This window comes from Lotus japonicus, chromosome 2 (genome assembly GCF_012489685.1).
Source record: "Lotus japonicus ecotype B-129 chromosome 2, LjGifu_v1.2".
Taxonomy (NCBI): domain Eukaryota; kingdom Viridiplantae; phylum Streptophyta; class Magnoliopsida; order Fabales; family Fabaceae; genus Lotus; species Lotus japonicus.
The window spans coordinates 78444431-78468568 of NC_080042.1; the positions used below are offsets into that span (position 1 = coordinate 78444431).

Consider the following 24138-nt stretch of genomic DNA (forward strand, 5'->3'; position numbering starts at 1 on the left):
CTCATTTTGGTGTTATCAGAATCTTCTTTGACATGCTGCAAGAGTTCAATACAAACCTTGCTTTGATGCTGTCGGCTGATGTAGAAATCATGCTTTTACTTCATGTCAAGGGGAAAGAACACTCTTTATGAAGCGCGTGAATATTATTGTATGACAAGAATTGCATCTCCGATCTTAATTGGCTTAAATGACCATAAGACCCAATATTGTTATGGTCGGCTCATAGGATTTACAGCCGAGTAAACACGTGTTGGCCGACCAGACCAAGACAACAAAAAATGAATTTTTTCAGGTTCAGCCGTTAGCCGAGCAAAATCAAAGCCGGCATGATTAAAGACTTTTTGCCCAAATGTAGCCATCATCTTATAAGTTTTGCACGACAACTTCACTAAAACTAAGTGCTTGTGTTATAACTCAAATCACACTCTATAAATACAAGTTTAATCGTTTAATTACATAAGCATTATTTTCATTTTCCTCATTATGCTCTTATTGAATCTTAGTTCACTCTGCTGTGGACAACCAACTCACCACCGTGTGCAGAGCTCAAGGCCAAAGCAAGAAAACCAAAGAGATCCAAAGCTTGTTTTCTGGAAGAACAATAAGGATCACAAGTTGATGAGGATATATGTTCATTTTTTTCTAATAAAATTAAAGCAATAACAGTAAAAAAAACATGGCTAATCATAATTGTCCTTTATTGTGGGTGCCTATTATTGGATTGGTGCAATTGTATTTAAATCTCCTACTTTGAGAAATTTATTCTCATGTTATTCTTACATTTTAATAAAAAAAAGTTAACAATAATGGCTAATAGCTTCAAGCGTCCATTTTACAGCTTGCGACTTACAAGAATCTGATTCGTTTCAAACGAATGACAGCAGTTTCCTACTACTATGTTACTGTCTATAAATATAAAATATATACACCAAGTCTCAACCAGTTTCCATCATCCAAACCAAGTAAGAAATCCCAGACACTTTAAATCAATTGATTTCAGTTTATCATTTCCGGCCAGGAGAAGAAACCAACATCAACATGGGATCCAACATGTTTAATTTTGCAAATGTTGATAGATCATCAGACTCAACCAACATCATCACCTTCCATTCCACTGCTAAATGGAATGCTCATTTTGATGCCTTCAAACAAACTGACAAGCTGGTATGTTTCAGACTTTCAGTAGCTACAATCATCTTTGGCTACTTTCTTAAAGCAAGCATAGGTAAACTTAATTTGGTCTTTCTTTGCTACAGATGGTGATTGATTTCACAGCTAAATGGTGTGGACCCTGCAAACTCATGGACCCAGTTATCCAAGACTTTGCAGCAAAATACACAGATGTTGAGTTCATCAAGATTGATGTGGAGGAGTTATTCGTAAGTCACTCATTCCTCTATAATTAATATATATACTTATTGTAAAGCAAAAACATCTACAAATGCTATTGAAAACTGATTTATGTTCATCATATAAATGGCAACAGGAAGTGTCTCAAAGATTCCAAGTGCAGGCACTGCCAGCTTTCATACTCATTAAGAAAGGACAAGTTGTTGATAAAGTGGTGGGGGTAAGAAAGGAGGAGCTGAAAAGGATGATTGAAAATCACAGAAAGTTAACTTGTAATCATGATGCAGTGATCAAATCAGAAAGGGTCTGCAGCAGAACATTCTACCCTGACCATTACAACGGAACAAGAAAATACCTACAACTCAGATTTCAATAAGTTGGTGTACAGATAGACCATGTTGCGTGTGCTCGTGTTTAACCATTTATGGGGTCATACAAGGGCCTCAATTTACTAACAATAATAATATTGGATTCTTTAATGCAATTGGACTCTGCTAATCAAAATCTCCAGCAACTTGCAGTATCATTATAGACCAACTAGCATATTTCTCTCTTACAAGAAAAATAAACTGAAAGAGGAATAGACAATTGGACATTGATACACTTCAGTTCTAAATTACAAGCACCTCATATTAAACAAGACACCTCAATTTAACTGAAACCAGTCAATCAACAGGCAATCTTAGTTCCTTTCTTTTCTTTTCCTTTTTCCTCTCTTAGAGACAGTGGAGTCAAGTTACAGAAAATGTAAAATATCAGCATCACTCAGAAGCCTTCTTAGATCATATTTCTGGTGTGGGGTCAAAATTGAGTATAATACTCTTTTCCCCTGTTTTTATGCATGTTATTTCAAATTTTCACGAGGTTACAAGAGATGATTTGGACCCCGGTATTTTATATATGTTATTTCAATTCAGTTATATTTTTGTTTTCTCTTTGCATTCTTAATTCTATATGAAGTAATTAATCATATCAATAATAGGATAATTTATATCTGGCGGAGGAATTAACCTATGGAAAAGTAAAGAGGATTGAGTGTGTGTGGAATTAGTTTTGATGCGCACCTAACAGAGGTAATAGGATAAAATTTTGAATTCTTTCGACTAGCCAATGATAGGGTAGTGAAATACCCCTTAGCCAACTTCTCTCGTTCTCCGTTTTAATCCTTATTTAAGCAATTGCGTCTACATGACAGTTGCAATGGGTAGTGTCCTTAAGTAAATAGTTTAGCTATAACCTGACGGTTTATCTAACACATGAGAAGTATAGTTGACACATAGGTTATTAGGATAACATATATAAAACCAGAGGAGATGATTCAATTACTTAGCAATCTCAAGACTTCTCTTTATACGAATCTCTATCTTCATATTTGTTTATTTGCGTAATCACAACACCACTTTCAATTTATATCTACCTAGAACTCATCCAAGAGTTAGTTTGATTTTTTGGTCACTTGGGTTCCATAATTGTAACTTCACAATCTTATATTACGTGAGCAATAAAGTGCACTTACTCTAAAGGCGTGTATTGTTTTTAATCGCAACACTTTGGTGTTCGAGGTTTTAGAATTTTTGTCCTTGATATTTCTTTAATTTAGGATTACCTAAAGAATTAGACTTCTTAATTTCATCAAAGAGATTAGTAATCAAGAATTAATATCAATATCTCTCGCATAATTTTAGAATACGGGTTAGGCCTAACTTGTTGAGAAATCTCACATTGACTAAAGATATGGTTGAATAAGTCTTTGAAAATGGTAGGGCACCCACCCTGAGCTAGCTCATCGGGTACAGATAGACCAATCCCGAATTATAAGATGGTATCAATGCCTATTTAGATTCATTTATCGGGCAACTAATAAATGAGTCACCCACATATTTTCATTCAAGCAAATTTCATATTCCAGATTTTCAGTTATAGGCGTGAGAGAGGTGCTGAGGAAATCCACATTGACTATAGGTATGACAAAATAAGACGATACAACATACCTCACCCCTAAGTTAGCTTTTGGAATAGAGTCTAGTCTGGTACAAATTCTAAAATCTCATAATATATCTTAGAACTAGAACCAATTATGAAAGAAACATTTAAACACTTAGATTAATTCTGATAATGGATAATCAATTTTGGCACTTGTGAACGTAGCATCAAACATGCTATTAAATAAAACTAAACTCCTTATAACTTGAAGGATCACAAGTTGACAAGGTATTGTTTTTTGACTTTTTTCTAATAAAAAGAATAATAATAAAAACATGACAAACAGCTTTTATTTTTGTGCTTTTTCACATACCACCATTTAAGAAACGTGAATGGTAGTGGACTAACTACTGATGAAAGGTACTTATGCTCCCAATTTGTCTTAATAATAGTTAATACCTTCAAGGGTCCATTTTAGAGCCTCCCACTTAAAAGAATCTGATTCGTTAATTCAAAGGAAATACCATAAAAGTTTCATACTACTCTGTTGGTCTCTATATATATCCCAAGTCCCAACCAGTTTGCTATCATCCAAACTAAGTAAGAAATCTCAGATTCTTAAATCAATTTCAGTTTATCGTTTCCAGCCACAAGAAGGAACCAAGATGGGAGGTAACATGTTCAATTCTGTGTATGTCGATAGATCATCAGAGTCATCCAACATCCTTACCTTCCATTCCACAGCTAAATGGAATGCTCATTTTGATGCCTTCAAACAAACTGACAAGCTGGTATGTTTCAGTACCTACAATAGTCTTTAACTAGTTTCGTAAACCATGTGTTTTCTTAATATGGTCTTTCTTTGCTACAGATGGTGATTGATTTCACAGCTAAGTGGTGTCGACCCTGCAAACTCATGAACCCAGTTATCCAAGAGTTTGCAGCAAAATACACAGATGTTGAGTTCATCAAGATTGATGTGGACGAGTTATGGGTAAGTAACTCATTACTATTTAACTAGTTTACTTAATGTAAAAAACAGCACCATGTAATAAATCCTATTTTGTTTAAGTGACACTTTCCACCACATGAGAACTGATTTATGTTCACTATATAAATGGCAACAGGAAGTGTCTCAAAAATTCCAGGTGCAGGCACTGCCAGCTTTCATACTCATCAAGAAAGGCAAAGCCGTTGATAAAGTGGTGGGGGTAAGAAAGGAGGAGCTGAAAAGTATGATTGAAAAACACAGAAAGTTAATTTGTGGTCATGATACAATGATCAACTCAGAAAGGGTCCGCAGCTGCATGTTCAACCCTGATCATCACAGGGGAACAAGAAAATACCTTCAACTCAGATTTCATTAAGTTTGTGTCATTATTTTCACCAAAATAAGAGAAAAAATAGGTGTCATTTTCACCATCGCAAGTTTGCAATGTCATGTATCGTAGAAGTGCTTACCTAAAAAAAATGTATCGTGGAAGTATATGCAATGTGTAGGTGCCTGAGTTTAACCATTTATGGAGACATACAAGGGCATCAAATGAGTACTATCAATATGACTGGATTCTTTAGAGTCATTGGACTCTGCTAATCAAAATCTTCAACAACTTCAATATCATCATTGGCCAACTAACATATTTGATATTTCTCTCACAAGAATTAGAAGAAAAAACATTTCTCAGACTATCAGCCGAAGAAAAGCTTGTACAAAATAAATAGCAAAAATTAAAAGAGGAATGAACATTGATAATGCAAGGAAGATTCTAAATTACAAGCACCTCATAATAAACAAGACACCTCTATTTAATTGAAACCAGTCAATGTACAGTAGAGTACAAATGCGAAAAATGCAAAATATTGATAAGCACTTGTTTCCTAAGTTGCATCATATATGCTGTAGAAAAAGGGTGCAACTATATATGCTTGGTAAGTTCATATATACCATGTACAAAATTCATATTGGATAGTGAAACTGCATATTTAGTTATGTAAATTCTCATGTGGAAGAGGGTTGCTGAAGAGTTACAACCATTAGACTAATTGCAAGTATGGGTTTATCTATCAGCATCACTAAGAATCCTTTTTAGATCATGTTCTTGTTGTGTGGTTAGCCTTGATGGAAACATAACATCAAACTTGAATATGAGGTTCCCTTTCTTGCTAGGGTCCTTTGAAAGGGGCATACCTTCATTTGGGACCACCATCTCGTATCCTGGTTTCACAATATCAGTCACTTCGAACGTGATATCTCTTCCATCCAAGGCTGTCAAGTTGAGTGTTGTTCCCACCAGGGCATCAAGCAGTAATATCTTCTGGGTCACCACCAAATCATTTCCATATCTCTTGAAAATTCCATGCGGTCTCTCATCCACCACAAAAATTAAATCAGCTGCAGTAGCTCCTGGTTCAACATTTCCCTTCCCAGGAAAAGTAATTTTTGTGCCCTTCTTCCAACCAGGTTTAACATCAATCTTCAAGATTTCTTCTACAGTCTTCAAATTTCTGCAAAAGCAATTCTAAGCAAATTCAAATGAAGGGGAATTTTATGATGATCCAATTTTGCTATAACTAGCCCTAATTTTAATTAATACTACAATCTTTCACAAAAATCACAAACTTCTATCAGAAATGAACAAACTACAATGCATAAATCATAATTAAATTAAAGGGCAACAGTGGATTACCCAAATTCATCAAGAACAGTCCTCAAGATTTTCAATTTCTTCCTGCAACCTTTGTAAAGCTCCACAAGGGTACATTCCAACCTGATCACAACTACCCCTGAATCTTCATCTTCATTCAGATTATTCCCAACATCCCCATCACCACTTTTCTTCAGGTTAATGGGATAGTGGCCGTAGAGGTCATAGATCTGGCGCTTCTTGGGGTCACTCAGAACAGCATAGGCTTCAGTTATCTTGTTGAACTTGGCTTCAAACTCTTGTTTCCGAAGAGGGCACTGGTGGTGGTTGTTATCTGGGTGGCACTGCATGGTTAACCTCTTGTAAGCATTCTTCAGCTCCTCATCCGTGGCATCACGGTTCACCTTGAGTATCTTGTAGTAGTCCCTAGCAACCATGGTAGCAAAAATTGTGAGTGAAGACAATTGGTCCCTTTAAGGGGTTGCAAAGAGTGTTTGAAGGGCGCAGAAGTTGCAGAAATCGCACGTTAAAGACCGAAACAGAGTGATGACAAAGGTTTCATGATCCTTTTTTTTTTTTGGTCAATAGGTTGAGAGCTAGATTTGCCACCCCAACCATTAGATTTCACACCTCCAATTTTCGGATTTTCAAGTTCCGAATTATTTCGGAATATCTTAGATTCCGAAATTAATTCGTGATTTTTAGTTCAAAATACATCTAACACCACACTTTTGAGTAAAAAACCACACTTTTGAGTAAAAAACTGCTTCGAAAACCTTATTTTCGAAATATTTCGGAAACTGAGTTTCCGTAAGTGAGGTGACATTTCTAATGATTGGGGTGCCAAATCTAATGATCCAATAGGTTTCATGATCCTTAAAAAGTAAAAACACTAACCTTAGTTGGACCAAATATCTTATAGAAAATAAAATCTTATAATTTTCTTTTTATTGATTAAAGTATATTACCAATCTCTCATTTTTAAGTAATAAGGGTTTGGTCAAAGAGATTTTTCCATTGATATGAGTTAGAGATTCAAACTTTCAATCATTATTTAAGAGATAAAGTGTTGAACCGCTGCGTCAACCCACATATTTAAATCTTAAAACTAATTACATATATCAATGTCTTTTTTTTTCAATGGATACCAATGTCATAAATATCAAAATAAAATAAGTATCTTACTTTTATTGCAAAATGAATCAGAAAGTATTTTTATTTATTTTTTGTCAGAAAAGAAAGTATTTTTCCGAATTGGGGTTATTTTCAACACAAAAAGTATACCCACTAATGATTTAGGCCCATTCCAAACATATGATCAGATCCTAGCACGAAGCCCTAAATGACCCACTAATCACTAGTTTTTTGTTCAAAAGCATTCAAGAAGATTGAAAAACTCATGAGAAGGAAGGGTGCCCACTAGGGTGGGGAAGTTTCAAAATGGTCAATCGGTGGACCATTGCCTAGAACCGTTGGATGAAAGAATCTAGGAATATTCTTAAATTTAGTGGCTAGGATTCAATTAGTGTTAGAGGGGTATGATTGTAATACTACCATGTCTCTCTCTCGCTTACCAAAAAAAAAAACCATGTCTTTCTCTCAATAGACCCAAAAAGCCAGAACCACCACCGCCGTGCAATCTCCAACGTCGTGGCCACTGCCGTTTCGACCCACAGCGCCACAACCACCGCCACCACCGGATCTTCTCCCTTCTCACCTACCACAACAACGCCTTCAACAATATCCCTCAGTTGCAGTTTCAAATCTGGGTATTTTTGTTAGGTTTTTGGGTGAGGGAGGGATTGAGTAATAGCATAACAGATCCACCGAGCCACCTCAAAGAGCAGAACAGAGGAACTTGAACTTCGCCTTGCTGACATCGCGCTTGGCGACGAGCTTGACGGAATCGACCATGCTGGCATACTGCTCACACGGAGAGCGAATCAGCGATGGATTTGGAGGTCCCAAGCGTGGCTTGCTCGCCGGCGATTGGGGCGGCGGTTTTGTCGACCTGCGCTTTGGTCTCTGAGGGGGTTCTGGGTGGGCTCGCAGATGGACCAGACGCGGGCTTGAGGGGTGGGTGGCACGCGGTGGCCGGTTTTGATGTTCTGTGTATTACGTGTTTTCCTCCCCCACCATGCTCTGTTCTCTTCTCTGTTTCTTGTTCTTTGGTGTTTTGAACTGTATTATTGTTTCTTCCCAGTACAAGAAGTGTTTGAAATTGCAAGCAAACCATGGAAATTTAGATTTTGGGTTTGGGTTTTGACTTGTGTTCGTGCCATGACGGGGAATATGAATCAGTATTGTGTTGGTGTTCCATTGTTTCTGTGCTTGGTGTTAGTTGTTGGTGCGGTGGTGCTGGAGGTGGGTGAGAACTGAGGAGAGAGGTTTTTTTTTTACAATTTAATTTTTTTTATATTCTTATTTTGTAAATTACTAATATGACCATTGGTCCACCAGTGGACCATTTTGAAACTTCCCCACCCTAGTGCACCCGAAGGAATGGAAATTATTACTATCATAGAACGTAATATTTTGAAAAAAAAAAAAGAACGTAATATACATTGGCCAAAAAAAAAGAAAACGTAATATTCCAATTAAAATATTTTCTTTCAAAATTTTCTATTCAAATCTAAGTCTAGCTAGCTTAACTCAAGTAACTCAAGTGAGTTAAGCTAACCACATTACTTGAGTTAAGCTAATATCTTCACAGCATTAATTAAAAATCCATTTAAGGGTTCAATAACATTTATTTCTCTAGAATATCAAGGCCCGGATTAAAATGTCAACGTCTTTTGTGTGTGTGAAAATAGAGAATTAATCAAATGATGATATCATAAGTTACTTCACAAGGTACTATTGTGTGTTTGTGTCCATAAAAGGTGCTTCCGAATTTAGATATAGTTTCATACCTTGAGATGAGAGTTTGAGTTCCTATATCCAATTTACTCTAACTCTAATTTCCATCACTAAACCTTGATAAGAATTAACGAACCACATGGCATGGCAATCCTCCTCCAGCACTTGTACTCCACGTGAAAAGCACGATGTGTTCCTGAGCTTTAGAGGTGAGGACACTCGCCACAACTTCACAAGCCATCTTTACGCTAGCTTATGCAGGTTTCAAATCAAAGCCTACATCGACTACAACCTTGAGAGAGGGGTAAGTTCTATACTCAGCATGGAACTAGCCTACATCGACTACAACCTTATGCAGGTCTAAGTATGAGGAACTAGCGAAGCTTCAAGCACATAATCTCATGGTGGGGAGCGGGTTCAATACTCAGCTTTGGAATGATTTACAAGCAACCAACCAACTTCTTGGGCAGCTTAAAATGGAAAAAAGTACTCGGTTACTTAGACTACCGTGTAGTGCGTAGTTTTGAAATTTCGAATTAATCTAATAGTTGTGTAATACTCCCTCCGGTCCTATTTATAAGCAACAAAAAAAAATTTACATAGTTTAAGAAATGTAGTTAAACTAGATAAAATGCATTAAATATGTCTTGAATCAAAATAAACTTCCAAAATTGCCCTTTGTTATTAGTGTTGGAAAGTGGGAAAAAGAGAATAATTAATGAGACACATTTTACAAGTTAGAATTAATAAGGGCATCATTGGAAAAAAATAATTAATATAGCTCAAACTTTCATTTGGTTCTTATAAAAAGGACCAAAATTTTTCTTCTCTTTCATACTTATAAATAGGACCGGAGGGAGTACTTGTGTTGGTGACATCAATTGACATCCACTTTTTTAGCGTTTTTGAACTGCTATTAAATGAAAAACACTTTATTAAGTGTCGATGGGTGTTGCCACTATTCAGGAGTTCCCGCATCTTTTATGTTTTCCAATTTGAATGCTGATTTTCCAATTTGAAGTGTATGTTAAACATTGAATATGGCTATCATTCATCATTCAGCTATGACTAACAGATCATTAAATGCTATGCCCAAATTTAAGGTGTACTTTAAGATGAGAATTTAGAGTACGTCGTTTAGGATTAGTATCTATGAGTCTGGTGGTTCACAAGTTAGAACACTAACAACTCAACACACACATTTTTCATTGATATAAAAAAAAAAAACACATTTTAGAGTAAAAAGTTAGTGTCGAACCCAATGTCAATGTTAAATTTTCTCTTTTTAACATCAACACAACTAACACAAAGCCGACGCAGTGGGAGTGGGGGGCAGAGGATATAAAACTCTGTGCTATCAACATCGATGCATATAAATTATTTTGGTGGTTTCTATGATACCCACAATGTATCATACATGAAGGATGTGATTGGTCCACAATAAAAATAATTTATATTTTCATTTTTTTCTTTTTAAATACGGAGGATGTGATTGGTCCACAACCTTTTCGTGTATCATACCCACACAAGTGTTGTGGTATCGTAGCAAGCACCAATTATTTTATCTTTTTATCCTTTCAAAATTTTTTTTGGTTACAAGAAGAAAGCTTATCCTTTCAAAATAATTATATATCTTATATATTTTTTAATCAAATATAATAATGGAATTTATCTTTTTTGTTTTTATCTAGGGCAACTTGAATTAAAATATAGAAATCAAATCAACGGGGTTGCCTAAAACCGCTTGCTTTCTTTTCATTTTTCACACATAATGACAAAACCATGACTTTTCTTTCTTCACCAACTTGAACTTCAATTTGCTTCAGGGAAAGGAAGTACAAAACAACCATAAAATTGAATAATTATGTGTTTATAATTGATTTTCACCTTCATCTTTGAGAAAAATGAAGAAATAAGAGATATGATAGGTGTCTATGTGATGTAATTAAAAAAGAATAGAAATATAAAGAGAAATAAGTGTATGCGAGACATGGAGCTAACCAATGTTATAAAATTCACAAGAAGCTAGAGTACTTAAAAGCTAGCAAAACCCAATTCACACACATGGCTTGGTCAACAACATCCTCAAGCACCCCGCAACAAAAGCACGATGTGTTCCTCAGCTTCAGGGGAGAGGATACACGGTACACTTTCACAGGCCATCTTCATGCAACTCTCACCAGATTGCAAGTCAAAACATACATAGACTATGATCTCCAGAGAGGGGATGAGATTTCATCCTCACTTCTCAGGGCCATCGAGGAGGCAAAGCTCTCTGTCATTGTTTTCTCCAAAAACTATGGAAATTCAAAGTGGTGCTTGGATGAACTTGTCAAGATACTTGAGTGTAAGAGGACGAGGGGGCAAATCGTGCTGCCCGTTTTCTATGATATTGATCCCTCCCATGTCCGCAACCAGACCGGGACTTATGCTGAAGCATTTGTCAAGCATGGTCAAGTAGATAAGGTGCAAAAGTGGAGGGAGGCTTTGAGAGAAGCAGCTAATCTCTCTGGTTGGGATTGCTCTGTCAACAGGTATATTGCATCTTGTGAATCTTTTAGTCCATTGATTAACTACCTTTTTTATGTTGTACTTTATCTGCTATCGACTAAGTAAAATTTAGTTCACAAATTAAAAGTTTTGCGCAAATTGATTTTAACACATAAGAAATATATGGTGAACAACATATCGTTACTTTTAGCTAATGGTGGTGATTACATGCCTGTCTGTACAGGATGGAATCTGAAGTGATAGAGAAAATTGCAAAGGATGTGCTGGAAAAACTGAACCGAGTATATGTTGGAGACCTGGATGAAAAGATTGCAAAGTTTGAGCAACTAGCACAGCTTCAACGTGAGTTTTATGAAAGCATACCTACCCTGGAAAATCTTAATTATCATCAAGCAACTGTTCAACGTGTCACAGAACTTAAAATGGAGAAGAATGTCCGCATGCTTCGCTTGTCACCTGACATGCTTTCACATTTGGGTCATTCAAACAATATGTAATTTTCAGTTTTATGAGAGATTAATGGTTGTTGTTAAGTTTCAATGAGATGAGAGTTTGTAATTTTAATTTTCTTACTACAATTTCTAACCAAATCTCCACAAGCTGCTCTTCCATTCTGTTGAAAAACATAACCAAATGTATTAAGTTTCAGAACCATTTACTAATGTTTTTGTAAAGAAATTTCCCAGTCAGGGAGAGTTAGATTATTAATCACTTGCATAGAAAAGCCAATAATGTGAAAGATATGATATGATTTGGCATGGATGAATAGCTCTTAAACACTAAGCTCACATCTATCTTTCCAAATAAACCAAGCAATAATAAGGGCCAACTAATACCCCTCCTATCAACCTGATTCTTCTGCAGATTATAATAAATCCAGATTACAATGAAGGCTTCCCACAACTTTAATAGCATGAATAATAACTCCTTCTTCTTCTTCACAGTTCCCCTATTCCTTGTAACTCTTTCACCATTGGTAATCAATCTTTATGAGCAATCTTCAACAAAAAGGTTTGGACTCTTGGGAGGCCATTATATTTCCAAACAGCTGCATATAGAGGATTAGGGAAGAGGAAGAGAGGGGAAAGGGCAAGTATTCAAGTAAACCCTCTCATTGTCTGCTAGTTCAAAATCTCACAAAACTTCTCAATTTCAGAGAACTCATATAAACAACTGAATGAGGGGTTTTAGGGAACCGGAACCTCTCACTCGTCAGGAGAGTCTGTAATTTACAAGTAAATATATGAAATTCGAAATAAATGTTGGAATTTGTTTGTACTACATTTAAATCTTGACTTGGCTTTTAGGAGTTAGCTGTTAAGAGTGTGCAATTTTAGTATTCTTTTCCATTTCAGTTCATTGCCAAATTAAGTTGTTTAAATTTTCTCTTCTTCTCTTGTACATTCTCTTTAAGTGTTTAAATGAGTTTTTTGGAAAAGGTCTAAATCTTTGTTCTTATTCATATTTTATCAAAGTCACATATTTATGTCCTAGATTGAACAGTGGATAAATTTGTTGTAAACAAATTGACATGTCCGATGGGAAATAAGTGTTTAGCCATCATACTGTATCACTACAAGTCTATAACTATATTTTTAGCAGCATGTTTGGACAAGGAGTTTGGCCATGGGCAAAAACTTTCTGATAAATTTATATTTTCTGATGAACTGCCTTCAGCAATAGCTAAAACAATATCAGTATTATATTTTCTGCGGTGGATATTGTATTGCATTCTAACTTTAGTATACTTAAGTAACTTAACTGTGTCTAGTCTTCTGGCAAATGGCAAACCTCACATGTTTTGATTCTCCACAGATTGGTTGTTTGAAAATGCAAAATTACTTGTTCTCATCTTTAATCTTCACATAGGAACATGCATGTAGGTTGTTCTAACCATTTGGTATCGTGCACTTGTGTTGCTTCTTTGACCAAAACAGTGCACCGGTGCTATTGGTGTTTTTTTAATGTAAGTTTTACTTTCTTATATATATTGGATGTTTTTGTAGTCAATGATTTCAACTATTTATCGGCCAGCCATATATAGTTGACTTTAGAAGTGTGAACTAGTTCATCATTGATCTGCCAAAATCTCAAAATTCCAATTTGCAAGATATAGATGAGTTTCTAGTCTCAGCCTTTTGAGTATATTTTCTCTAATTAGAGTCAAGTGTCAAGTTGCGCTAATATATTGCATTGCCAGAGTTTTGAGCATACACTTGTATCCTTTTCACACTAAATTCTTGACTTTCTGTAGCCTGCTCATTCATTTTACATGAATAATATTAATATAATGCACCGGAAATTATTAATTTTTCCATCACTCCCCTTTCTGGGAAGTAACCATGAAATTCTACTCCAAGTTGTCACATCTACTCCCTCTTCTATACTTAATTTCTTCCATTGGATTATACTGAGATGCAAGAACCTACAAAAGGGTAGTACTAATTCAGAATTTCATAGCTATACAGGTGAGGTAACCTCAAGTCATACACAATTAAAAGTCTTTATCTAGAAGAAAATAGTACATCCTATGGCAAGGTCATACTCATCCTCATCCTCCTCCTCTAAAAACTCTCTTCCAAAAAAGCATGAGGTGTTTATTAGCTTTAGAAGCGAGGACACCCGTAGAACATTCACAAGCCATCTTGATTCTGCTTTCAAAAGATTAGAAATCACCACATACATAGACAACAATCTTGAGAGCGGAGATGAAATACCGGCAACCCTCGTTAGCGCCATCGAAGAAGCCAAGCTCTCGGTGATTGTTTTCTCTGAAAACTATGCAGCTTCAGAATGGTGCTTGGATGAGCTTGTGAAGATACTTGAATGTGGAAAGACCAGAAGGCAAATTGTTGTGCCTGTTTTCTATGATATAGATCCTTCCCATGTCAGGAACCAGAGAGAAAGCTATGCAGAGGCATTTGCTAAACATGAGAGAAAATTTCAAGGGAAGATGGAGAAGGTGCAAGAATGGAGGAAGGCTTTGCTAGAAGCTGCCAACTTATCAGGCTGGGATTGTAATGTCAGCAGGTAACTTCAGATCTTGTACCACCATCTTTATTCCAAGTTTATCAATGTTATAATTGATTCTATTTAGATGTTTCTTTTCACAATTGGTCATTACTCCAAAATCAATGTGGGATGAAGCTTAAAATCATAATCATTGCATGCTTGAAAATGCTTCTGAGTCAAAATCAATTATGTGAGAAATTTTTGAGTAGCTAGCTTCTTGTGGATATTAGAATTAATTCTGAGGAAAAAGAAATTGATTCAAACATGCTATCAATTATAGAATTTCGCAACATTCCATTAGAAAACTAGCATTTCTCTTAAGCTAATGGTGATGATTACATGCCTACAGGGTGGAATCTGAACTGGTAGAGAACATTGCAAAGGATGTGCTGGAAAAACTGGATCGAGTTTATGTTGGCGACCTAGATCATCAGATTACAAAGTTTGAGCAACTAGCACAGCTTCAAGGTGATTTTTATGAAAGCATACCTACCCTGGAAAATCTTAATATTCATCGAGCAACTATTCAACGTATCACAGAACTTAAAATGGAGAGAAGTGTTCGTTTGCTTCGCTTGACACCTGATATGCTCCCATATGTGCATGGAAATTTCAAGAGTGATTATTAGTAAAGAAAAATCTAGCCATTTTCATAGACAATTTTCTGAATGATTTCCAAATTGTTGGTGGAATGACCTACCAGAGTGAAGCTTGGCATTTGGTTTTCCTTGTACTCAGTCAGATTTCAATTAATAAATTTTATGCTGCGTTCTTGCCTTAACAAAAAAAAAACCTGAATGTTTTCGAACGAAATAGCTTGATAAAGATCCCTAATCATGATGGAGACTAGCTAGACAGAAATGTTCATCTACAATGCAATGAAGTTAGCATAATCATTTCTTGAACAAAATGTTGGGAAGTTAGCTTTATAAGGAGCTGACTGTTGGAATACTAAAGCATTTCTCATGTTCCAAATTTCCCAAACCAAACAAGCAAAAACACTTGGCCACTTCCCCTCTTACCTGATCCTCACCCTCCCTGAAAGATTCTTCAAACACCAATCTTGCATGCCACCTGAGAAAAACATTTGTTGCTAATTCCTATAGACTAAGGATCTCCAAAAGGGGCAACATTACAACAATCCCTAACAAGATGCAGAATTGTTTCTTGGGAAGTACTACATAGAGGGCACAAGTCTGAACCAGCAATGTTGCATAGAACCCTTCTAAAATTAGCCATCAAACCACTGTTGAATGTCTTCCACAGGAAAGTTCATAACATTGCATGCCATACAGGAAGAATAGGTTGACAAGAGACTCAGAATTTAAGGGACAGTGATTGACACATGAATTTAAGATTAGAGGTTATTTATTGAATAACCAGTAGCATTCTGATTTCTGAGAGACTTCTAAGCATTGTCTGCAATTAAAAATGTTTAGGCATTGATATTTAAAATGTTTACACATTGTCAACAACTAAAATTTGGAAATTAAGAAATATAGTGTCATTGAAACTCCATGATAATAACAGTGATTAATTTCTCATTAAACTTGTACAATAAGACTAAAAATAATTATAGTTGTCTGATTGCCCCAAATGTGAAAGCATGTCAGGTGACATGCGAAGCATGCGGACACTTCTCTCCATTTTAAGTTCTGTGACACGTTGAACTGTTGCTTGATGACTTTTCCAATTTTCATGGGAAGGTATGCTTTGAAAAAACTGATGTTGAAGCTGTGCTAGTTGCTCATACTTTGCAATCTGTTGATCCAAGTCGCCAACATATACTCGATTCAGTTTTTCCAGCACATCCTTTGCAATTTTCTCTATCAGTTCAGATTCCATCCTGTAGCCATGTAATCACCATCATTAGTTAAAAGTAATGATTGATTAATTCATGATATGTTATTTATGTGTTAAAATCAATTTGCATGCCAGAAATCTTTTAATTTGTGAACTAAAATGGACTAAATGATTCACAAGATGCAATATACCTGTTGACAGAACAATCCCAACCTGAGAGATTAGCTGCTTCTCTCAAAGCCTCCCTCCACTTTTGCGCCCTATCCACTTGACCATGCTTAACAAATGCTTCAGCATAAGTCCCGGTTTGATTGCGGACATGGGAGGGATCAATATCATAGAAAATGGGCAGCACAATTTGCCCCCTCGTCCTCTTACACTCAAGTATCTTAACAAGTTCATCCAAACACCACTTTGAGTTTCCATAGTTTTTGGAGAAAACAACAACCGAGAGCTTGGCCTCCTCGATCGCCTTGAGAAGCGAGGATGAAATCTCATCCCCTCTCAGAAGATTGTAGTCAATGTATGTTTTGACTTGCAATCTGGTGAGAGTGGCATGAAGATGGCCAGTGAAAGTGTATCGTGTATCCTCTCCCCTGAAGCTGAGGAACACATCATGCTTTTCTTGAGGAGTGCTTGAGGATGATGACCAAGCCATGTTTGTGAGTTGGGTCTAATTTGCTAGCTTTTAAGTACTCTAGCTTCCTGTGAATCTAATCACTGCTGTGAAGTTCCTTTTATAACATTGTTATTTTGTACCTTCCCCTGAAGCAAATTGAAGAGCACGTTGGTTAAGAACGAAAAGTCTATGTAGGTTGTCAAGCCCGTTGGTTTGATTTCTATATTTTAATTCAAGTTGTACTAGAAAAAAATGGAAATTCTTATTCTTATCTTCAACCTTCAGATAGTTGTGCATTTAACCAATATATTAACTTCTCTTATGTTTCATGCATGGTTTAGATTGAATTACTGAATTTATAGAATACTAAACATGTAGGTTGTTCTAACCATTTATCGTGCACTTGACTTGAGGTGCTTTCTTAGACCAAAACATTATATTGGTATTTTTTAATTTAAGTTTTACTTTCTTGTATATATTGTTTTTGTAATACTTTCCAGTCAATGATTGCAACTGTTTGCCAGCCAGACAGTGCAAAATAAAATATGGTTGACTTGAGAGCTATAATTGCTGGGAATTAGTTTACCATTGATCTGTGAAGCTCAAATTTCAACTTGCAAGAGATAACGCATGTTTGGATATAGTGAAGCCTAAATCACAATGAACAGTTACAAAAGCTAAGAGAAATTGCTTCAGTCGAATGTAAATTTTGACTCAGTGTGATTTTTCTAGTCTAACCAAATATGCTTAGAGGAGTTTCTAGTCTTACTTTGAGTATATATTCTCTAATTTCGAGTCAACTGTTAAGATGCACTAAAATATTGCATTGGCAGAGTTTTGAGCGAAACAGCTATATTCTTTTGACACGGAAATTCTTGACTTTCTGTACCCTGGTCATTCATCTAACCTGAATAATGCACCGGAAATTATTGTTTTTTTCCATCACTTCCCTTTCAGGGGGCAACCATGAAATTCAAACTCCATGTTGTCACAACTACTAACTCTTCTACTCTTAATTTCATTCAATGGTTACATAGATGCATGAACCTACAAAAGGGTAGGACTAATTCAGAATACCATATACAGATAAAATTGAGTCACACACTTATTGTCTTTAGCTAGCAAAATAGTACATCTTATGGCATGGTCATACTCATCATCATCATCCTCTAATAATGCTCCTCCACAAAAGCACGAGGTGTTTATCAGCTTTAGAAGTGATGACACCCGCAGAACTTTCACAAGCCATCTTGATGCTGCTTTGAAAAGGTTAGATCTCAGAACCTACATAGACAACAATCTTGAGAGAGGAGATGAAGTACCAACAACCCTTGTTAGCGCCATCGAAGAAGCCAAGCTCTCAGTGATTGTTTTCTCTAAAAACTATGCAGCTTCTGAATGGTGCTTGGATGAGCTTGTGAAAATACTTCAATGTGGAAAGACCAGAGGGCAAATTGTAGTGCCTATTTTCTATGATATAGATCCTTCCCATGTCAGGAACCAGAGGGAAAGCTATGCAGACGCATTTGCTAAACATGAGAGAAAATTTCAAGGAAAGATGGAGAAGGTGCAAGAATGGAGGAAGGCCTTGCTAGAAGCTGTCAACTTATCTGGCTGGGATTGTAATGTCAACAGGTAACATCAAATCATGTACCACCATCTTTGTTCCATGTTTATAAATGTTACAATTGATTCTTTAGTTTGAAAATTATTTTTTTTAGTATTTTGATATTTACTTTCACAACTAGTTCTAGCTTCAAAATCAATGTAGGATGAAGCTAAAAATCATACTACATAGCTTCTGTAATTGACATATTCAGTGCATGTTTCAAAACTCTTCTATAATCAGTTCTAAAGTCAAAATCAATTTTAGGATCAGCTTCTCTAAGCAACTTTTGTGTGCCATAATTGGTTCCAATAAAGAGAAACTGATCTAAGCATGCTATCAATTATGAGATTTGACTAATTGATATCATGATATTATCCTAAAAAATTATAACATGCGTATTCAAACATTAATCACTTCACTTTCAATTCACTTTATTTTCACAAGACTAATCCAAACGCGCATACCATTGGGTACTCTTTCTATCATTTGAACAGGCAAGCTTTGTAGTTTATGCTGTAGTTTCATCACTTTAAACTTCTTTATGTTTTGGTTCCTCTGTTTTTTCTGGTTTTAAAACTTGTATGGATTTGTGAGAAATAAGAAATTGAGACTTTATAAGTGTCATTTTGGGTGATGTCTGTGTACAGAACTGAATATGAAACTGTTGAGGAAATTGCTATGGATGTGCTGCAAAAGTTGAATGGAGTGTACGTCGGGGACCTGGACCATCAGATTACAAAGTATGAGCAACTTGCACAACTTCAGCATCAATATTTTCAAAGCATACCTTCCCATGAAAATTGGAAAAATCATCAAGCAACTGTTCAGCGTGTCACAGAACTTAAGATGGAGAGAAGTATCCGTTTGCTTCACTTGACACCTGATATGCTCGCACACATGGAAAATTCAAGAGGGAATGCTAATAACTTTTCACCATTTTAATAGAAATTATTTGTCTAAGTATTATGTATATGATCAATGATAATGTTACTTTATTAAAGAAATCTGCATGTTTTCAAATAATTTGAATAAATGGTCATCGGTTTTTATGTGTCTGTGTGTTTCTAAGCTACTCATTCAGATCAATTCAGATTACCAAATTCACTTCTCTCATATAGTGTCTTTCTCCTTCTCTCTTTCCACACTTTCTAGCAGAATCCAACAGAAATTAACCTATTATTACCCACAGCTAAAAGTGCAGCAATTTATGCCTGAATTGTGACATACCAAGGGATTATTTCATGCACATATATAATGCAAATCAACAACCAGTAAATGTTTATTCATCAATCATAGTAGAAGTTATGAAGCAAATATATCTCAATAACCAACAATTAATAAATACTTCAGAAGTAATCATACCTAACGGGAAAAGGGAAGACGCAGAAATCACCTACATCATGTATTCAATTACCCTGTTCTTTAAGTCTTCAATTTACATTTGACGAGCAGTTTGTCTACTAAGAGCTAACAGTAAAGTTTTATATTTCAGAGATAAAAAAGCTATGCATGGACATGCATGTTTTTCTTTGGGGAGGGATATTCAGGAAAAATGAGCTGAAACAATACAGCTTTCACTAGACCTGCAAAAACTAGCTGATAAAGACAGGAAGGGAGAAAAGAACCCCCATCGGGGAGTGAAATAGAACATGAAACCGTAAGCTCCCAAGCAGTGGGAGGAGCCCAGCCCGGGGCTCTGACCGCGTGCCTGATCAACAAAATCAAGTTCCATCATCTATTCTATAACATGAGCATTCCTTATTATACAACCAAACTAGAAACCACAATGCAAATGAAGTTAGCATAATCATTTTGTGAAAAATATCTTAGGCTTATTTTTTTCACAAAAGAATAACCACTTGAAATATGAACGTATCTAAAAACAGCTTACAATTTATGGAATACTGCAAAAAAGATATTTTAATAAGCGGAGGAGCTTGTTCATAATAGTAAATACTACATGTCATACAAGAAAAGTAGGTCGCCACTTGAAAATCAGAATTCAATGGACAATTATTGACACATGAATATATTCAGATTAGAGGTTATTTGTCGAATGACCAGCAGCAGCAAGCTCAAAAAGAAAAGAAACACAGAAGATACAAGAAGCCGATTAGGCTTTAACTATGATCCAATGTTAATATAGAACTTCTTCATACAATTGTCAAATAAATGACTAATGTGTTGACAAATCATTAAAAGAGGCTATCATGAAGACTACCAAGAAGATCAAACACTTCTGATATTGTCTAAACTATTGTTGGATGAGTGTAAATTGTAAAAGAACTTCAAACTATATGGGACCAAATTCGTACTCAACCAATTTCTACTTGGCGAATGAGGGTAGTCAATCAGCAATATTTACTATCGAAAGCAGAAAATACAAACAACTGGATGCAAGTATTGGACGTGAGATATGCATTCTTAAAGAGAAGATGCACCATAAGTTATAATTTGATTAAATATGAAGGTTCCTAAGTGGAGACATAATCTACATGGGAAAAAATTAGTGAATAGTATGTCCTGCAACAAGAAATATCAGTCAGTGCACTCCCTTACTTTCCCCAAACTTCATGATTTTCAAAAAAAAAAAAATCAGAGAGAATTAGATGTGTAAATTGTCAGCCATTTCAATCTTTAATATCATTGAACTAGGATGCTCTGCTACGTAAATATAAGCTCATAAAAACCAAGGAGGATAATGCGTAAGAAAGCTTTAATTAACAATTGTCTTTGCGTTGATAAAGGAAAATAAGACACATCAATTTGATGAGCTCAGACCTTTTCTAAGATTTCTAAGGATGCTCCACATGAATGTAGAAACAAAGAAAAGGATGATACCGGTTATGATAGCATACTTCAGACCAAGGTTCACTAGCAAATTTACCAGCAGCCCAGCAAATACAACACCAAAGAAATTTGCAGATACAGCAGTCCAAAATGGCATATCAAGAATGGATGCTATAATGGCTCCAGACCATGCCCCCGTTCCAGGAAAGGGAACAGACACGAACAGCATTAGACCAAGCCACTGAAACTCCTCCACTGGTCCAGCCTTCTCTTTAGCATTCTCAAACAGCGCATCAAGGAAACGTGAGGCAGAAGAGTTCCTTGCAGCAAGGTAAGATGCAAACCTTTTCAGGTAGAGTATGATGAACGGCACAGGGACCATGTTCCTACATCAATTGCTCAAACCTTGTTCATCCAACCAACTAAGAACACCCAATGTTACCAAAAGTTAAACTAAATTACATCAACATGTGCACAACAACAACAACAACAAGTGAGGTCGACTATATGGATCACACTATACGATTGAGCTTGATCAAAAACCAGATTATGAGGGTGGTGCTTTGATTGAGAGGGTGATGCTTACATCAATAGGCACTAAGGAAACAAATTCTAATTAGCCAAAACCATGTTTTAACACAACAATCCCTTTATATGAGTTAAAACTACATAGGAAAATATACTCTAACATAACTGTTCCAAGTGAAGGTGCAGATTCCTATAGTATCAGTATCACATCAAAGTAAACACATTCCCCCAAACAATAGCCATGCCCATGAGGAATTCTAAAAAGCCATGGAATGTAAAATTGATTGCATAATTACAATAAATTTCTAGAAAAATATCATAAGTTGAATAATGAATGGTGTTCATAAAAGAAGAAAAGGACTAACCCAAGAATGGATAACACCGTTAGAGTTGCAGGGCTGAGCTGCAACCAGTAGCCAACAGGTATAGCCCCACGAAGCTCAAGCACAGGGAGAGTGGCAAGGGTGAAAACCACAACCCCATCAGGCAAGCCCAATTTCCTCAACGAGTTGGCAATCTTCAAACCAAAGCCAGAGGCTTTAATGGAGTCAGCAGCAGCAGCAGCATTAGCATCCTTGGAAAAAGCAAACCAAGCCAGTGACAAAGAGGCCCAGAAAACAACCCAGAGAGCAAATTTAACTGGTTTTTCCTCATAAAGCATCAACCTTTCAGTTTCATCAGCAGTCTCCAAACACCTATCAGAAAAAGCTCTAGTTTGGGTCAATGAAAAAGGAGAAATTGCAAGAGGGGGTCTGAAATGGGAGGAAGATTGAAGGGTTTTCAATTGAAGAGAGTCCTTGCCATTTGAGACTAGAGAATGAGCAATGAAAGGTGAAATCTTTCGTTGGTGGGGTTTTCTGAAACAGCATGGTGATGCTAATGCCAAAGCAGAGGAAGCCATTAATCAGAAAAAGGGTCAGAATGAAAACTTTTGGTTGATAAGATGGAGTTGTGAGCTATAACTGAGGATTATCAAGGTTTATCAAAATGGGTGAGTGAGGTTTGGTAGCTAGCAAAGTTTTGAACTTTGGTACACGTTAGCACTTAGCATCCATCATAGCTTTATAGGTGTCACTTGTCAGTCATGGACAAGGAGTTAACGAGGTTAGATCTTAGATTGGCACAAAACGAAATTCTCAAGGGAGTTTAGGATATACATGAAAACGGATTTAACAAAGTGGTTGTGACTTCTGATTTGTTGTTTTGCCATATGCAATTATGCATAGTATAGTGCGAGAAGAGAAGAGGTTGTTGACTCTTCGAGTGAGTGAGAAGCGGAAAATTTGCAAAACCTTGCATTAAAATGAAGTGGAAGCAGATCTTTTGTGCTCACACGTGGTGGTTACTCAAAAACTTGTATATATTATGGTGGGCTAATTCAATCGAATAATGTTACTTACACACCTCTCATTTGAGGTGGAAGAGGTGGAATGAGGAGAGAGATAGAAATAAAAGAAAAGTAAAAGAGAGAAAGTATGAGATGTGATAGATGATAAAATGAGAGAGGTAAAAAAAAAAAGAGGTAGAAATAAAGTGTTTAAAAAATGAGATGTGTATATATCATTGTTGAATTCTATCGGAGAAAAACTCAAACCCCAAGAAACCATTTGTTGGTGGAAACATGGAAATTAAGTGGAGAAGAAATGATCACTAGAAAAATAAACTATAAATTGGTCTCTAAATCTCTTCATCCCTAATTTATATGTGTACCCGCCCTTACCACTTGAGTTATCATTCGGGAGTTATCATTCGGGAATAAAATGAAGAGAATGTATCTCATTTTTGTGTTTATTTATTAAGGGAAAATAGAAATAAAGAAAATGAAATTAATGTGAGTAATGTCTTTTTAGAGGAAGATATTGGTGCTCTAAAATAAAAATAAAGAATTAGTCTTTTCAAGTAGGAAAAATAAATGTAAATTTCCTGAAAACGATTTTTTTTATTTTATTCTTCAATTTAAGAAAAAATAGAGCAAGCCCTATGTTAGTTTAACATATACAATATTTACCAATTAAAAATTTAAAACATTGTCGATTAAACATGTAGCTAAACTCAAAGATTTCATGCAAATTGATGTTGTAATACGACCAAACGCGTGTATCAATTGACATAAACATAGGGTAAGCTTAAACTGAGATCTCATGCTCAAACAAAGATAGCTTCAATTAAATGTGTTTGAGAGTTGGTTCGAATTTTTTTATAAAATAAAATTTAAACTAGTCAAATTTAATTTATTTTATTTTATTTTTTTGAAAAATTATCAACAAATTCAAACAAAACCGATCCAATTAAGATTGGGTTGGTTTGTTCAAATCATCAGGTTAGTATATTAGAGCATCTCCAACCATAAGCTGCTAGTTGAGTTGCTTAAGCACTGTTCTCATGGGCTAAAACTGTCAAATAGGATTTAAGCAACTTATGCAAATTTTGCTCCAACCACGATTTGTTATTTTACTTTTGGTTGGGTCAACTATATCTCATATATTTAT

At 35.8% G+C, this 24138-nt stretch overlaps 8 protein-coding genes across 8 annotated transcripts; 5 read left to right on the plus strand and 3 right to left on the minus strand.

The window, feature by feature from the left end:
- The first annotated feature begins 929 nt into the window (after window positions 1-929).
- LOC130739894 (thioredoxin H2-like) lies at window positions 930-2114 on the plus strand. The gene is made up of 3 exons (XM_057592360.1): window positions 930-1164; window positions 1257-1379; window positions 1487-2114. Exons 1-3 carry the CDS (start codon window positions 1039-1041, stop codon window positions 1724-1726), a joined length of 489 nt encoding a protein of 162 aa, XP_057448343.1. The 5' UTR covers window positions 930-1038; the 3' UTR covers window positions 1727-2114.
- A 1729-nt stretch (window positions 2115-3843) lies between these two features.
- Window positions 3844-4853, plus strand: LOC130739898 (thioredoxin H2-like). The gene is made up of 3 exons (XM_057592364.1): window positions 3844-4064; window positions 4145-4267; window positions 4401-4853. Exons 1-3 carry the CDS (start codon window positions 3939-3941, stop codon window positions 4638-4640), a joined length of 489 nt encoding a protein of 162 aa, XP_057448347.1. The 5' UTR covers window positions 3844-3938; the 3' UTR covers window positions 4641-4853.
- A 205-nt stretch (window positions 4854-5058) lies between these two features.
- Window positions 5059-6475, minus strand: LOC130739896 (uncharacterized). Its single transcript, XM_057592362.1, has 2 exons — window positions 5961-6475; window positions 5059-5778 (listed from the first exon to the last, which is right to left on the minus strand). Exons 1-2 carry the CDS (start codon window positions 6353-6355, stop codon window positions 5331-5333), a joined length of 843 nt encoding a protein of 280 aa, XP_057448345.1. The 5' UTR covers window positions 6356-6475; the 3' UTR covers window positions 5059-5330.
- A 4299-nt stretch (window positions 6476-10774) lies between these two features.
- LOC130739897 (disease resistance protein RPV1-like) lies at window positions 10775-11878 on the plus strand. The gene is made up of 2 exons (XM_057592363.1): window positions 10775-11311; window positions 11512-11878. Exons 1-2 carry the CDS (start codon window positions 10842-10844, stop codon window positions 11783-11785), a joined length of 744 nt encoding a protein of 247 aa, XP_057448346.1. The 5' UTR covers window positions 10775-10841; the 3' UTR covers window positions 11786-11878.
- A 1731-nt stretch (window positions 11879-13609) lies between these two features.
- LOC130739902 (TMV resistance protein N-like) lies at window positions 13610-17049 on the plus strand. The gene is made up of 2 exons (XM_057592367.1): window positions 13610-14318; window positions 14650-17049. Exons 1-2 carry the CDS (start codon window positions 13819-13821, stop codon window positions 14927-14929), a joined length of 780 nt encoding a protein of 259 aa, XP_057448350.1. The 5' UTR covers window positions 13610-13818; the 3' UTR covers window positions 14930-17049.
- LOC130739903 (disease resistance protein RPV1-like) lies at window positions 15782-16761 on the minus strand. Its single transcript, XM_057592368.1, has 2 exons — window positions 16295-16761; window positions 15782-16146 (listed from the first exon to the last, which is right to left on the minus strand). The coding sequence occupies exons 1-2, from the start codon at window positions 16759-16761 to the stop codon at window positions 15864-15866; spliced, it is 750 nt and encodes a 249-aa protein (XP_057448351.1). The 3' UTR covers window positions 15782-15863.
- Window positions 17050-17178: 129 nt separating the features above from the next.
- On the plus strand, window positions 17179-19382 carry LOC130739901 (TMV resistance protein N-like). The gene is made up of 2 exons (XM_057592366.1): window positions 17179-18357; window positions 18979-19382. The coding sequence occupies exons 1-2, from the start codon at window positions 17861-17863 to the stop codon at window positions 19271-19273; spliced, it is 792 nt and encodes a 263-aa protein (XP_057448349.1). The 5' UTR covers window positions 17179-17860; the 3' UTR covers window positions 19274-19382.
- Window positions 19383-21030: 1648 nt separating this feature from the next.
- LOC130739899 (uncharacterized) lies at window positions 21031-22922 on the minus strand. The gene is made up of 2 exons (XM_057592365.1): window positions 22015-22922; window positions 21031-21507 (listed from the first exon to the last, which is right to left on the minus strand). The coding sequence occupies exons 1-2, from the start codon at window positions 22548-22550 to the stop codon at window positions 21093-21095; spliced, it is 951 nt and encodes a 316-aa protein (XP_057448348.1). The 5' UTR covers window positions 22551-22922; the 3' UTR covers window positions 21031-21092.
- Window positions 22923-24138: the final 1216 nt, after the last annotated feature.

Excerpts from the sequence above, each read along its gene's own strand:
- LOC130739894 (XM_057592360.1), top strand. The coding sequence starts at position 1,039 with ATGGGATCCAACATGTTTAATTTTGCAAATGTTGATAGATCATCAGAC. Across the intron at positions 1,165-1,256 it reads TCAAACAAACTGACAAGCTG|ATGGTGATTGATTTCACAGC; the intron begins GTATGTTTCAGA and ends TCTTTGCTACAG. Across the intron at positions 1,380-1,486 it reads TTGATGTGGAGGAGTTATTC|GAAGTGTCTCAAAGATTCCA; the intron begins GTAAGTCACTCA and ends AAATGGCAACAG.
- LOC130739898 (XM_057592364.1), top strand. The coding sequence starts at position 3,939 with ATGGGAGGTAACATGTTCAATTCTGTGTATGTCGATAGATCATCAGAG. Across the intron at positions 4,065-4,144 it reads TCAAACAAACTGACAAGCTG|ATGGTGATTGATTTCACAGC; the intron begins GTATGTTTCAGT and ends TCTTTGCTACAG. Across the intron at positions 4,268-4,400 it reads TTGATGTGGACGAGTTATGG|GAAGTGTCTCAAAAATTCCA; the intron begins GTAAGTAACTCA and ends AAATGGCAACAG.
- LOC130739896 (XM_057592362.1), bottom strand. The coding sequence starts at position 6,355 with ATGGTTGCTAGGGACTACTACAAGATACTCAAGGTGAACCGTGATGCC. Across the intron at positions 5,779-5,960 it reads ACTGTTCTTGATGAATTTGG|AAATTTGAAGACTGTAGAAG; the intron begins GTAATCCACTGT and ends TTGCTTTTGCAG.
- LOC130739897 (XM_057592363.1), top strand. The coding sequence starts at position 10,842 with ATGGCTTGGTCAACAACATCCTCAAGCACCCCGCAACAAAAGCACGAT. Across the intron at positions 11,312-11,511 it reads TGGGATTGCTCTGTCAACAG|GATGGAATCTGAAGTGATAG; the intron begins GTATATTGCATC and ends CTGTCTGTACAG.
- LOC130739902 (XM_057592367.1), top strand. The coding sequence starts at position 13,819 with ATGGCAAGGTCATACTCATCCTCATCCTCCTCCTCTAAAAACTCTCTT. Across the intron at positions 14,319-14,649 it reads TGGGATTGTAATGTCAGCAG|GGTGGAATCTGAACTGGTAG; the intron begins GTAACTTCAGAT and ends ACATGCCTACAG.
- LOC130739903 (XM_057592368.1), bottom strand. The coding sequence starts at position 16,761 with ATGGCTTGGTCATCATCCTCAAGCACTCCTCAAGAAAAGCATGATGTG. Across the intron at positions 16,147-16,294 it reads TGGGATTGTTCTGTCAACAG|GATGGAATCTGAACTGATAG; the intron begins GTATATTGCATC and ends ACATGGCTACAG.
- LOC130739901 (XM_057592366.1), top strand. The coding sequence starts at position 17,861 with ATGGCATGGTCATACTCATCATCATCATCCTCTAATAATGCTCCTCCA. Across the intron at positions 18,358-18,978 it reads TGGGATTGTAATGTCAACAG|AACTGAATATGAAACTGTTG; the intron begins GTAACATCAAAT and ends GTCTGTGTACAG.
- LOC130739899 (XM_057592365.1), bottom strand. The coding sequence starts at position 22,550 with ATGGCTTCCTCTGCTTTGGCATTAGCATCACCATGCTGTTTCAGAAAA. Across the intron at positions 21,508-22,014 it reads ACGGTGTTATCCATTCTTGG|GAACATGGTCCCTGTGCCGT; the intron begins GTTAGTCCTTTT and ends CAATTGATGTAG.